Source organism: Pinus tabuliformis, chromosome 7, assembly GCF_031772625.1.
Source record: "Pinus tabuliformis cultivar Carrire ecotype Pingquan chromosome 7, CPIR1, whole genome shotgun sequence".
In the NCBI taxonomy this organism is placed as follows: Eukaryota; Viridiplantae; Streptophyta; class Pinopsida; order Pinales; family Pinaceae; genus Pinus; species Pinus tabuliformis.
In genome coordinates, this window is record NC_142293.1 from 284,520,182 (window position 1) to 284,534,882 (window position 14,701).

The following is a 14,701-nucleotide window of genomic DNA, read 5'->3' on the forward strand; positions in this document are numbered from 1 at the left end:
CGAAGTTGTCGTAGTTTCCGTAGTCGAAGTTGCAGTAGTTGTTGTAGTCGAAGCTGTCGTAGTTTTCGTGGTCGAATCTGCTGTAGTTGTCATGGTCGAAGTTGTCGTAGTTGTCGTGGTCGAAGTTGTCGTGGTCAAAGCTGTCGTAGTTGTCGTAGTCGAGGTTGCCATAGTTGTCGTGGTCAAAACTGTCGTAGTTGTCATCGTCGAAGCTGTCGTAGTTGCCATGGTTGAAGCTATCGTAGTTATCATGGTTGAAACTGTCGTAGTCGAAGCTGTCGTAGTTGTCGTGGTCGAAGTTTTGATTTATTGGGATTGGACAAATAGAGCTTGTTGAAGTCTTCTCTTGAGAACATAATAGGGCAGTGTTGGAGAACTTTGTGAAGCAACATATTGAAGATTTGCGGAGATCATTGAATACAATGATGCATTGAAGCCATCATGAGGTGACCTTGAAGAAGTTTTGTTTGGGTAACATGAAGAGTAGTGGTGACACCTTCATGTGAAGAACAAATTTGTCATTGATATGTGACATGGAGACTAAGTGAAGGCGTAGCTGAAGATTGATAGGGCTTGTTGAAGAAGACATTGGGAGCTGCGAAGTATAACCAAACATATCTTAATGAAGTAAAGCTAAGGGTTGTAGCCCAAGAGGTTGAAGCCTCAAAGAGACAAGGTTGGTACCTTGGAAGATAGGGTTGGAGCCCTAAAGGTTGGAGCCTCAAAGAGTCAAGGTTGGTGCCTTGGAAGATAGGGTTGGAGCCCTAGAGGATAGGAGTCCTCAAGGGACCAGGTTGGTGCCTGTACTAGAGATAGGGTTGGAGACCTAGAGGTTGGTGCCTCAAAGTGACAAGGGTGGAGCCTTGGGAAGTCCAAGTCGGTGCTTGGCAAATACAAGTTGGAGCTTGGGAGATTGAAGATTGATGTCTTCATCTAGGGTTGGAGCACTACACAAATATTGTACTTGATTTATTGAGATTAATAAAAGTATTTGTTTTTATTGTTCATTTTGTGTTCTAATTATAAGTGATCTAACTGGTAAAAATAACAATTGAAAAGAAATATTGATTCACCCCACCCTCCCCCCACCAGTGTTTCCAACATAACTATGAAGGTGTGGACAATGATGAGATATTTGCACCAATTTCCCGATATACCACCATTCGTTCAATCATTGACCTTGTTGCCTCTCAAGGATGGAATTTACATCAAATGGATGTCAAGACTGCCTTCTTGCATGGCTTACATGAGGAGGAAGTATGTAGAACAACCCGAGGGGTTCGAAGTTCAAAATCGAAATACACATGTATGCAGGTTGAAAAAAGACCTCTATGGGTTGAAGCAAGCTCCCCAAGCTTGGTATGAGACGATCAACAACTATCTGATGAAGTTGTGTTTTACAAGTAGTGAAGTTGATCTGAACCTTTACTTTAAGATTGAAAATGATAGACCTCTCATCTTGGTACTTTGTTTGGACGATCTATTTCTGACAGGTGCAGACCCTCTTATTTATCAATTCAAGAGGGAGTTGGCTTCCGAATTCGAGATAAAGGACCTAGGATTGATGCAATACTTCCTAGTCTTGGAGGTCTGGCAAAAGCCAGGTGAGATTTTTCTTTCTCAGGGAAAATACATTGTGAAGCTACTTGAAAGATTTGGAATGGTGGGTTGTAATTCAGTGACTACTCCGATGGAACTCAACTTCAAGAAGCTATGTGGAAGTGTTGTTGGGCCCGATTTGGGAAATCCCTTTGAGTATCGTCAACTCGTGGGGGGTTTGATGTTCTTGGTGAACTCCCATCCAGACATGCTTTGCAGTGAATACATTGAGCAAATTTATGGTCGAGCCTCATCACATACATTGGATTGTTGCCAAGAATCTCTTGAGATATCTCCAAGGCACAATCACCTATGGACTGAGATACACTGTCGGGAATTTGAGGCTCCATGGTTATTCTGATGCTGATTGGGCTAGCAGTGTGGTGAATCATAAGAGCACATCAGGATGTTGTTTCTCACTAGGTTCTACTTTGATATCTTGGATGAGCAGGGAGCAAAAATCGATTGCTTTGAGCACCGTCGAGGCGGAATATATTGTTGCTAGTATAGCCTCTTGTGAAGTTGTTTGGTTGAGGAAGCTCTTTAGTGAGTTTTTTTGGCATGTGTTGGATACCACAGTGATCTAATGCAACAACAAAATGGGATTCGTCTTTCTAAGAATCCCATGTTTCATGACGCTTCAAGCATATTGATATCAGGTACCACATTATCCAGGATATGGTACAACGAGGTGCAAAAAGGCTCCAACACATTGGGACTGATGAACAGGTTGTAGATATTCTTACGAAGCCCCTGGGGAAGGTCAAATTCTTAACCTTCCATGAACGACTTGGAGTTGTGGAAAGACCCTGTTATAAGGGTCTCGTTTGAGTTCAATATTGAGCTTTGGGAGTTGCCGGGGGCTTGGGGTACTTCTTGGAGCTATGAGCGACCATAGGGTGAGTGATTCACCTTCCTCTAGTGGTGTGTTGTGTGCAGGGTGGTTGGTTCACCTTCCTCGGTGATACCCCATGATGGTTGATATATGCATAGGATGAGTGGTTCACCTTCTCCTATGGCATATGAGCAGGATGAGTGGTTCACCTTCTCCTGCCAATACATCCTACCCATGCAGTCTAGGACTCATAGGAAGTACCTCTCATCTAGCCAATGAGTTGGGAAATGAGGATAGGGACCATAGTACTACCGATGGACACATCGTGTACTACCGTACTCCCTATGCTAGGATGTTTGATATTAATTTGGGATCAACATAGACAGACTTCGAGTCAGTGGAGAGTGGTGTGATACACTCGATCATTTCTTCTTCATTATTTCTTCATGGTTCAGCAAAGCAGAGCAAGGATGACAGCGATGGTATAGATTAACAGATGGGTTGGCAGGTGGATTTCTCCCTAGTTTAGAAGGAGTGTTGAAATTGGCAACTAGCGCCAAACTCCACCTTGGATAGCTCATATTATGGAGATGATATTTTTATTGGATTCCTCTTTCCGAGAGGTGCAAGATTGATCTAAAGATCATCTCATTTTGACAAGCAGAAATGGAATTATGAATTTATTTCTTCTATGAACAAATTGTCAAGGTTGGCTCCAGTGAAATGTAGGCTCATCAAGCCCAACGAATGTGTCTCTTCACCCTCAACATTGTGTATAAATAGGAGAGGCCTTTTCCTCATTTGGACACACCAACACACATCTTTCTCTCTTTTCTTCTCATTGGTTCGTACAGCAAATAGGAGCATCTCTTTCTTCATGCGTTGACTTGGGTTGACTAGAAATTACAAGCAGAAAATCGTAGATCTATTTTGGGCCAATTGCAAGGACATTGACCAGTGTTGACCAAGGGTCAAACCTCTTCCTTTGCTTGCATTTTTCAGGCAGAAAATCTGATCTCTTGAGGCCGCATTTCTTGGCATAGAAATCAAGGAAATGTAGCAATTTTACCTGCATTGACTGCAGGACCTTTGACCAGAACATTGACTTTGCATTGACCAAGTTTGACCAAGAAATTCAAGACTGTTTTGAGTTGATTCTCATTGTCATTGGAGGTCGAGTTGACTGGGTTTGACCGAGCTCAAGTGGAGGAGACATTCCGCTGGTTTGACTAGCATTGATTTTCTGGTTAAGGCATCCTGTTGACTGTTGTTTGGCTGGACTATTTTGACAATGATTGGGAAAGTAAATTTTGTATGATGTACTCTCTCTCTGTTGAAATTTTGAAGAATAATAAGAAGATTTAATCAAAGGGTTTTCCCCACATTGGGGTTTTTCCAACCTGAGTCAAGTCAACTTTGTTTGGGGTCAACGAGGCCTATAAATAGGCCATCCCCTCTCCTATTTGGTCAAGCAATTCAGTGCATCTGATTTCATAACATCCTTGGAGCAGCCTAAGGCTTAAAGAAGGAGAAATCTCAAGACACGAAGAATAATGTCCAAGGTTAAAGACAAGGTATTTTCTAATCTTTGACAACATATCAAAATCCCTGCTAAAGGTTATCTTTTGAAGAAAAATTGTTTGGTTTTATTCTTTACCTTTTTATTGTTGTGATTGATTTAGCCTGAGAACGAATTCCTGAGCCATATTTTAGGCCCAAAATTGCCCTAATCTAGCGACATAAGGATGCTTGTTTAGGTTGAAACGGGATACTAGTTAGGCTACAAAGGCAAGTCTATTAGGAGACTAAATTAGGTCGAGTTTAGGGCGCAGATAGAGGTTTACTTGGGGCCAAATTTTGGACTTGTTTACGCAATAGGACAAGGACCTATTTGCCCTATGGAAGCCATAGCGAAAGGGTTTCTTGAGGTCGAGCTTTTGCAAAATTCTGGGGTAATTTTGGGCCGTTGTCAAGAGGCATAGAAAGGTCAGTTTTAGGCCTCAGTCAAGGCTTGATCAAGACTTGTTTAGGGTTGACTTAAAGGAGATTTAAAGCCAGGCTACGTCACAATTCAAGGACATATTTAGAGGGCAAACTTGATGACTAAAGCTCAACATTCATCGGAAGTAACACAATGAGCAAGATCAAGGTTGATATGAAATTTGAGGTATGTGTCAAGGCCTTCTTTTGAAGTAGCAGTATTGAAATTATTCAAAAACTTAGAGACAAAACTAAAGTGATTTTTTAGTGATTGTGTTATCGTAAGTGGGTCATTGCCCTTGGTATGGGAGCCCACATTTTCTTCTTTTGATTTTTATTAAGGGTGGTAGGGTGGTGCAAGGCAAGGAAGTTATAGCTTCCTTTAGGAGGTTGTCACCAAATTTGGTGAATTTCAACGATTAAATTCGAAATTCGGCGAATTTTAAGAAGAAACGAATATATTTGTTCGAGTTCACCAAATTTTATGGCGAACTTGAATTTCAAGGTGAATTCGAAATTTTTCCGAACAAAATCGTTTGAAGTTCGATGAAATTCGCTTGATGTTCGATGAAATTCGTTTCAGTTCGTTTTTTTCGCGCGTTTTAGCCCGCGGGTTTTATTGCTCGCCGAGTTTCATTGTTCATTCAACATTGTTACATTGTTTGGTTGTGCGAACGTCAAAGGGTTTCATTTCATTGCGGTCCAAACTCCAAACTCACAGCAAACAGTCCAGTCTACAAGCTACAACTACAGCCTACCGGAGGGTTTCATAACTTTCATTTCAGTGACTAGTCTACATACTACAGCTGCCGACGCGTATCACAAGGCCTCAGCGTTCAGGTAGGAGTCGTAACTGTAACTTGTAGGCTATAATTTGAGGTGTAAAAGGTCTTCTCGTAGAAGTCATTCATATGCTGAGACTGTATGATCCTCTCCATTGTAGATACACCAAGACTGTGAGATCAAGACTGTGACTGTGTATATATATACGCCGAGACAGAGTATGACTGAGGTTCTTCGTATGCATACCGAGACTCTAACTTCCAAGACAGTAGTCACTGAAATCGAGAAGAGACCTTTGTCACGAGACTGTTAAACTTATATTTCACTGTGATAATCACCAAAGATAGCAGAGGTATCCGAAGTCCTTTTTCCCACAAAAAATCACAGAGAAACCCGAGATTATGTGTCACTGTGCTTGCCCGAGATTTCAGAGATCTCAAGTGATGATGTTACTGCGCTAACTCATCATGTCGAATGTAGGGGGCTTCAACTTTTAACTTATGGTTTGTGCTATTTGTCTTCCACATCATGATTTAGTTACATGGTGAAGGCCTTAGGCAATTGATCTCTTGAAAATGCCAGGATATAAGTTATAAGTTTGTAAGGTGCACTGTTCACCTTGGCTGTTAAACACTTTAGTAGTGAACACTGAACACTTGGCTGTCAAACCTATTAAACTTTTGGCTGTTAAAACTTAAAAGTTGTATCAATATGTAGACTGTGTATTGTTCCAATCAAAACATTTTTATAATTCTATTGTTTGGTGGGAGAAGTATCCTTAGTCCAGTTTGTCATTATGTGACAAATTTTCTTAAATAAGAGATTTACAGAAATCAAGGATAGAGTCAGCATCTGTCTTAATTGTCATGGAATTAAGACACCTGTTTTTACCTGCCCTTAATTAAAATTTAAAACAGATATAAATCCTAGCAGTAAACCATGAAGTGAGCCCTCAGCCAATAATGGGAGCAATTAATTATCATGGAACTGGAAGTTGAACTGTTCATTTTGTTTCTTTTCTTGCCTTCAGCAGCATTTATATTTACATAAATCTTGTAACTTATTTCCACTTGCTTGGAACTGGAAGTCACGTAAAACAAAACTGTGATGCCTGGCCTGTGTAAGAAAATAAAAAGCTACAGCCTAGTAGCCTACAGCAGTACACTGTTTTGAATAACTTTTCCTTTTTCTAAATTTCAATTAACGAAAATGTAATTTCAAAAAAAATTGCAGACATTTCAGACTTCAAGTCTTCACCAGTTTTCAACAATTAGAGGTTCATAACCTTCAAATTTCAATGGCACCCCCAAAATCAACTGTTGTAGCTTGGAATTTTGTCCAATAAGATGGTTTTAATCTTTCATGTCAGCTGTGTAGACATAATTTCACTGGCACTTTAACTAGAGAAGTGGATCACCTTCTTGGTATTAGCAATGGAAGTGGAGGTGGTGTTGAAGCCTGCACTAAGATCACCGATGAACAAAAAGCCACAGTGCAGAAAGACCATTCCAATTCACAGATGCAAAAGCAGAAAAGGGTAAATAAGAGGCAGTGAATTGAGAGGGAGATTGCCATGTCTTCCTCCAACACCATTAATTCAGTTTCAAACATTGGTGGATCAAGTTCTACTCAAGCAAAAACAGGTGGAACGAAAACATTAAATCAATTCTGGAAACCTGTTGAGAAACAGGAAGTTGATGATGCTGTTGCTGAGTATTTTTATGCATGTGCAATTCCCTTTAATGTGGCGAGGAGTCCATATTTTAAAAATGTAATTAAAAAGGCCATTTATTTTGGGAAGGGCTATGTTCCTCCTGGATCTGAAGCTTTAAGGACAACTTTGCTAAAGAGAGCGAAAGACAAAGTGACAGGAAAGTTGGCTGATATTAAAAAGTCTTGGAAGCTTACAGGATGCACAATTTTGAGTGATGTTTGGTTAGATTTGTGTCATCGCCCATTGATCAATGTGCTTGTTTATTGTCCTCAAGGGGTACTTTTCTTGAAGGCAATAAATGCAATGGATCGAGTGAAGACATCAGAATTTATTTTTGGAATTTTGGATGAAGCGATTCAAGAGGTTGGGGTGGAAAATATTGTCCATGTTGTTACAGATAATGCATCAAAGTGTGTTGGTGCAGGGAAGCTAATTATGGAAAAATATAATTAGATTTACTGGACCCCTTGTGCATCTCACTGCTTGGATTGAATGTTGCATGACTTAGCCAAATTTCCTTGGGTCAATGAAACAATCCGAAGAGCCAAAACAATTTCAAACTTCATCATCAACCATCGTCTCGCTTTGAGCATATACAGGAAGAATGCATCAAAAGAGTTGTTGAGGCCTTGTGATACAAGGTTTGCCACTTTTTATATTACTCTGAAAAGAGTTGTTGAGGAAAAAGCGAGCCTAAGAGCTGTTTTTTGCAACACTGAGTGGGAGAGATCTATCCTCTCAAAAGAAACTAAGGGGAAAAATGTTGAACAAATAGTGCTCAATAATGGCTTTTGGGAAAATGCAAACAAGGTTTTAAAAATTTGTGGCCCAATTGTTAATGTGCTCCGCATGGTTCATGGTGGCAAACCTTGTATGGGTTTTGTTTATGAAAGCCTTGATCGTTGCAAAGAGGCCATTGCCACTGCTTTTAATAATGTGGAAGCTGATTACAAGGAGATATGGGATTTAATTGATCATAGATGGAAGATGATGCATAGTCCATTACATGCAACATCATGCTATTTGGACCCTAGATTGTTTGGGTTACCAAGACATATGGATGAAGAAATCATGAATGGACTTATCCAGTCTATTGAGAAGCTAAATCCAAATCCAGAGATTGCAGGTTTGATCAGAAGTCAGTTAAGGGCATACAGGTTAGAAGAAGGGTTATTTGGAACACAATCAGCAAAGTATGATAGGAGCAGAAGTGATCCAGCACTATGGTGGGAATTTTATGGTTCAGGGGCACCAGAATTGCAAAATTTTGCAATTCGTATTTTAAGCCAGCGAACAAGTGCATCAGCATGTGAAAGGAATTGGAGTTCTCTTGACCACATTCATTCCAAAAAAAGAAATAGATTGTCATCTGGAAGATTAGAAGATCTTGTTTATGTTCGTAGTAACTTGCAGTTGGCATTGAAGAATGTGGCTAAAGAGTCATCCAATTCCAAATGCAACAATGGATGATGCTGATTTGTACATTGATAGTGACATAAACACTAACAGGGAATTCACTGATGAATCTGGTGTTGAAGCATCTAGCGGATTCACAACTCATACTGCTCTTGATGACATAGAACTTGTTGATATAACAAGTGGGCAACAGGAACATCAAGAATAAAACTTGTGTCCCTGTTTTAGATTTCTAGTTTAGTTTTTGCATGAACAATTTTCTAAAACTGCCAAGCTACTTTAAAGTTTAAACTTTTGAGTTTATATATAATTATATTTTGATATATTGAGGAACGAATTACTCCCATTATTGGCTCACTTCATGGTTTACTGCTGTCATAAATGATAAAGGTTCTTGGCATCCTTTTGAAGGTTATTTACTATTATCTCAATCCTTTTGAAAATGCTCAACTTTTTAACAAAACGAAACAGTCTTTTGCATGTGAAATAGAGTTACCTTTATGCAGTTCTGTTTGGTTTTTTCTGCTTCTGATTTTGCTGCTATGCAGCTATTTCACTGCTTTATTTCTCATGTCAGCACAAAAGCTTTTTCTTGGGAAATCCACAGTGAGGAAAGCATACATCTGTCAGATGGTTTTGTATCTTATAATGCAGAGTTTTTCATTGAACTGCCAAAACAATATCTATTTATTGACAAACTCATTGAAAGTGGGTTGATGATCATGTGGCAAACTGCAAACACCTAATGTCAATGCCAAACACAATTGTGATAGAACTGAATCAACCCTGCAAGGCTCCAGCATAAGAACAGTAACTCCATCTTTAGTCAACAGGGGTTTGAAACGACAATGAAAATGCTTTAAAACTGTTTTTGTATATTTTTTATGCCAATCTATCTTTAAAAGATTGAAGTGCTTTTGATAAATAAATTGCTTTCTTTGAGCGATCTTTCATACTCGAATTTCAGTTTTGTCTCTATCAGAATTCTTTAGGTTGTATGTCTGATTTATCATTTTCTTTTATGTGGTCATAAATTGTAAGAAATGTCCCAAAGTCACAATTATTTTGAAGATTCATAAGGCAAGAATTTACACGTCTTTATATTGAGGCTTTTAATTCTAATCTCCATTGACAAAAGCAAGGGCCTAGTTATTAACGGAGAGTTTCTTTTTTAAATTTTTTTGTGCCTGAACATTTTGTGTCGATACATAATACATTGCTTCATTTTTCCTTGATTTTACCGGGGTTCCAACTTCCAATGTATTCTCATGCAATCATCATGCAATATTTTGGAATGTGAGTTGAATTTAAAACACCTTTTGCCAATCATTTTTTAATGGTACTTAAATCAATTTAATACAATTTTTACCTCCAGATGAAGCAGGGAAGATTGCATGGCATCTAGAGGCTGCAGGCTGCAGGTGACATGTCTGAGTGGAAAATGCTCATATCGTATAATTTGGCCACAACTGCAAATTTAGGAGCATAAGCCCATGCATGATGCAGCAGATCCAGAAATTTTGAAATGTGAAATAGGATGTTTGCTGCCATACCATTTCTCATATGGAGTCTAGCCTCTGTTCTCTTGCTAAGCCAAAAATTTATTTGAATTTGACTTTAAATTGATTATATATATATATATATAACATTTTTTTTTCGAATTTCTTTATGTCGAATTTTATTGACAAAATTTTAGTTGCCGAACTTTATTTGAATTTCATGGTCGCCGAACTCGAACTCGAACACGAACCTGGTGACTAAGGTTGTCACCTCCTTCCAGTGGGAGCTAGTAAACCAAGAGGTTGTAGCCTCCTTCAAGTTGTAGCTTGTAAACAAAATTGAAACTATATAAATATTCATGTATATTTGATGTACTCATGTTGATTTTTGTATACTAGTTTTTGACTATTTGTGAAGTAAAATGTTCTAAAGGAGCGCAATATTGTTTCACCTCCCTGCCTCTCAATATTGTTGATATTTCCAATAGTTATATGGCTGAATGTATGATCTATAGTGCTGCTAATCTTTGTACTCATGTTGCTGTCTATTGTATGGTGTAACTTTTCTAAGCAAAATTCCGAAAAAAATTGTCAATTAATTTTCAGAATATTGAGAGATAATAGCAATTTTGTTGAGATTGTTTGTTATAGTGATGTTGAGGTCGAATACTAATTCCAGTGAATAACAGAGTGTGTTAAGCGATTAAGACACCTCATGAATCAACATAGCAGTACATCAGTTGGTTCTTTGGACTACAATGCTTCTATAGACCAAAGAACAAAACAAATCAACAAACCCCAAGAGGAGTCCACGCTATTCTACAATTGGAGGACTTGAGGGATATGAAAAAAGAACACGAAATAGGAAATAGGTTGTTTGCACTTGGGTCAGACTTAAAGATCATGAGGGTATCAGTGGATGCATTCTTAAATTGGAGAAACTAGACTGACAACGTTCTGAGGTGAACCAATCAGATTGAAGGAGTTTAAATTGGGCTCTAAAACCATCAATGCTTGCCTTCATACAACATAAGTTCTTGGAGCACCCTTGTGGAGGGGTAAGACTTATAGTTTCCTCTTCTCTTAGTGAGATCAAAAGGTTAACTTTACCTACACCTCCTTACAATGATAACATTATGAGGAAACTTTTCCAGCTAATAGTACAGAAATTTCAGGGGTTTCATAACACTGAGGGTCCTACCCTGGGAAAAAGGCTCAAGATTTTAGAAGTCATGGTCGGACTTATGGGTGACCATGATGCCATTTGCAAGTAGATGATATCAAGTTATTGGCCATTTGGAGGGGGAACAAATTCTCTCACTTGGTACTTATGAGCTAGCAAAACGGTTGGTTGAGCAAAACATGAGATTGTTCAAAAGGAAATTGACCAAGAAAGAGCTGATGAGGAAGCAAGTTACAAGAAATTCCAACTAGAGTAAGGACCACAGGAGGAAGGAGAAAATTTGTTCATCTAATCACTTGAGTGTTGTTGGTGTACACAAGGATGCAAGGTTAGCTGCAAGAGACCATGGGAGCCTAACCACTCATGCTCAAGTAAAGTGGTAGAGGTGACAGGGGTAGAACAAGATGGGATTCCTTTTGATAATTCTGATGAGAATGAGATGGTTTCTTCTACTATAGTTGAGTGCATTGATTTTCATGAGAACACCCTTGAAGCGTATGAGCAATCATGTGAAGATGTTGACAACAATTCACCTATGCATCCATGTTTGATGGCTGAAAATGGTCAGCATAAGGAGGAGATAAATGAAGCTCCTAGTGACCAGTAGATTGTTCCCATGTGTGAAGAAAGCCAAGGAGAAGACACTCGGGAAATCCCAACCATAACTAATGATGATGATAGTAGGATAAAATCTCTTTCCCTTGATACTCAAGACTTGAGGGATGAGCTACTACTAATGACGCAAAATTAAGAGCACTCAGAGGTGCATGAACATGAGGAGCATGATATACATAATGTGCATTATGAGTCATCTTTGGAGAGACTGTTTAAGACACAAATTGGAGTTGTGAACAAGGGAGTTGAGCATCCATCTTTGGGGCCAACCATTGGTGAGGTGCAATTAGATATAGAGGCATCCAGCACATCCACAAGACTTCCAGGTGATAGCCACCAAGAGAAGATTTAGCACTTAAGGAAAAATCTTATCGCAATGAAGAAGACACAGACACACCGAGACTCCATCTTGTAGCAAATCAATGAACTTGAGGAGCTTGGAGTTGTGTGTGCCAAGTCAGCAGCCAAGTTTTCTAGCATTGGGGAACAACTAACGTCCCTAACTAGGCAGTCTGGGTAGCATATTCAAGAGTTTCATTACAACACTCTTTAGGAGTTACATAGACATGACTTGCAACAGTATCAACCCACCTTTGTACATTGGAGAGAGAGGGGAAGAGTTTTCTAGATGGATCTTATGGGTTGACCAAGCGGAGCAGCATGAGTCAACATGGTGCAGCATTGGCATAGTGGACATGTTTCGTGTACATGCATTCAATCCTTCCTATAGGATAGATTAGCGAGAGGTTATGAGTTAGTATTCTATTGATGGGGCGATTCTTGGGAATATATTCTTAGTAAAGCACATAACACAATAGGAGACCTTAGACATGAGGGGCATGAGATGCCCAAGTTGGCAATGGGATCTGTTACCCACCATTTTGTGGGTAATATCCCCAGGAGAAAAATTTTCTCCAAGATGATCCTCAGCTGGCAGCCCCTTGCAACCACCAGCTAGCTCATTGCGCCATTTCTCCACCACCTGAGACAGCCATGTCGTCCCTTGCCCATCTGCCATGATCGTAAGTTCGATGGTGGGCCTCTCGAACCTAAAGGTATGCCTTGTCATTTGGAAATTGAGTATTGTAGTTTGCTTATCATGGACACTTTTGGGCACGGATTATTGGGGGGATTCAGAGAAAAGAATGGGCTAGGTCTGTGCTCTTGTATCTCTTGTTGAATTGGACAAATTTCTCTCAAATAAGGTTGCTGGGTTTCGCCCTGGTAAGGGTTTTCCCAGGACAAATTGTGTCCCTTTTTTAGCTGTCTCTTTATGATCCTACTGGCTTTATTGTTTATACTGTTGAGATTTTCTGTGTGTAATTGTTTAATGATGAATGTGACACAAGATAAATTAATAAAGTAATCATTGGAAGCAATTATCAGACTAGAAAATCTTCAAAAATCAACAGTGCTTCCAAATTTTGTGTGCCATATCTCCATCTCAGACCAAAAAACTTCTGATTCATATATTCCAGATCTGTAACCAGCAAAGTATATGTTGCAATTCAAAGTTAGTTTCCATTGCTTTTCAAAGAGTTTTTGAGACGGAAAATGTCTCTAATTTTAGTTCAAACCTTCACATCCCTGATGAAACAAGCAACAAAAATATGTCTTCAAATCAAACTGTATTAGAATATTACCCTCCATCCTTCAAATTGATCAACTGCATTATGGACAAGAAGGATGAATAGTGAAACAACGAAATTACAACTACAATATCCACACATTTGCTACGTTTGAATTCATTAATACCAACCTTGGAAGCTTCAACATAGTACTCAGTATCATCATACAGAGGACCACCCAAAAATAGGCCATCTGATCCTGTCGAAGTTTGAAGAACCAAGTCACCCTTTTTCAGAAGGCCATTGCTACTGTCATTTTGAGCAATAATTTTAATGTCAACACCTGGGATTGCTGGCAGCACTGACCCCTGAATGTACTTTCCTGGGCGCCCCACAAAAGCAGGAATAGCAGGTTGGCACCCATCAGTTTTAACAGCAACCTGAAAAAGTATCGTATCTTGTCACAAACAACAGTGAAAGGTATTTCTATACACAATACAACTAATTGATAACATTATTCTAACAAGTAACACTTACGTGCTGACTTCTTGGATAAAACAAGACCTTTTCAAAATTGTTTTTCTCACTAGCATTCCTGCACAAACGATTTAAAGGAAAAACAGGTCAAGTAAAAGACTGAAACACAGAAACAGCAAATTAGCAAGCAAACTTGAAATTATAGCAGCATTTTAGTAATGCTAGCTTCATGGAAGAAAGAAGCATGTAACCTAGTCATCAATGGATTCAATTAGTAGCATTCTACAAAAGAAAAACAACTACGCATGAAACATATCAGCCTACACAATGCTACATCTCACCCTAAGTTACCCAAAAATGGATGTAGATAGAGAAGAGATCCTCTCAGTTTTCTGAAATGCCAGGATAAACAGCAAGTGCAAAAAATATATAAAATTATTTCTATAATTATTAAAAAAGACGAAAAAGAAGAAGAATTTATATTGTTTAATTTTTATAACACAGATATTTTGGTCATTGACAAATTCCCAGACTGACTGCAGATTCTGTACAGATTTTTTGGGGATTCCTACACGATGCCACAATCCACAAAAATTTTGATACTCTTTAACATGCTCCATTTTAAGACATACGGAAAGGCCTGTTTCCAGCAGGAGTGAGAATGCTTTGATCATCAGTTATCATACAGACTGCAGTTTATACATTTTAGAACTCAGGATTAGGACGGCATATGCTCTATTCTCTACATTTCAGGTCTTGAACATTAGAAATATGAAGAACTGAACTTACAATGTAGGGAAAGCCAACTAGATCAAAATTTAATCAGTTCCACAGCATGTACTTTTGCTCTCAACCACCATGCCAGTGATTATACATGTACAATAAGTGTACATTCTTATTGCATAAACAGATCAACGGCTATAAATTTGAGGTAATTCAATCTGCAGATAACAGATATTGGAGGTTCAATCTTCAGACTTCCAAGCATATTTCAGTCAATAGATGATGGATCTTCATCCAAGCACTTCAGTC

At 38.9% G+C, this 14,701-nt stretch overlaps 1 protein-coding gene across 1 annotated transcript in view; it reads right to left on the reverse strand.

Moving 5' to 3' along the window:
* The window catches only part of LOC149246976 (Carbohydrate-binding-like fold), a 312,430-nt gene that overhangs the window by 59,484 nt on the left and 238,245 nt on the right, over nucleotides 1-14,701 (reverse strand). The window contains exons 20-21 of the mRNA XM_089458086.1: nucleotides 13,730-13,787; nucleotides 13,384-13,632 (exon numbers count right to left, since the gene is read on the reverse strand). Coding sequence (XP_089314212.1) covers nucleotides 13,384-13,632; nucleotides 13,730-13,787 — 307 coding nt within the window. The remainder of the gene's footprint in view (nucleotides 1-13,383; nucleotides 13,633-13,729; nucleotides 13,788-14,701) is intronic.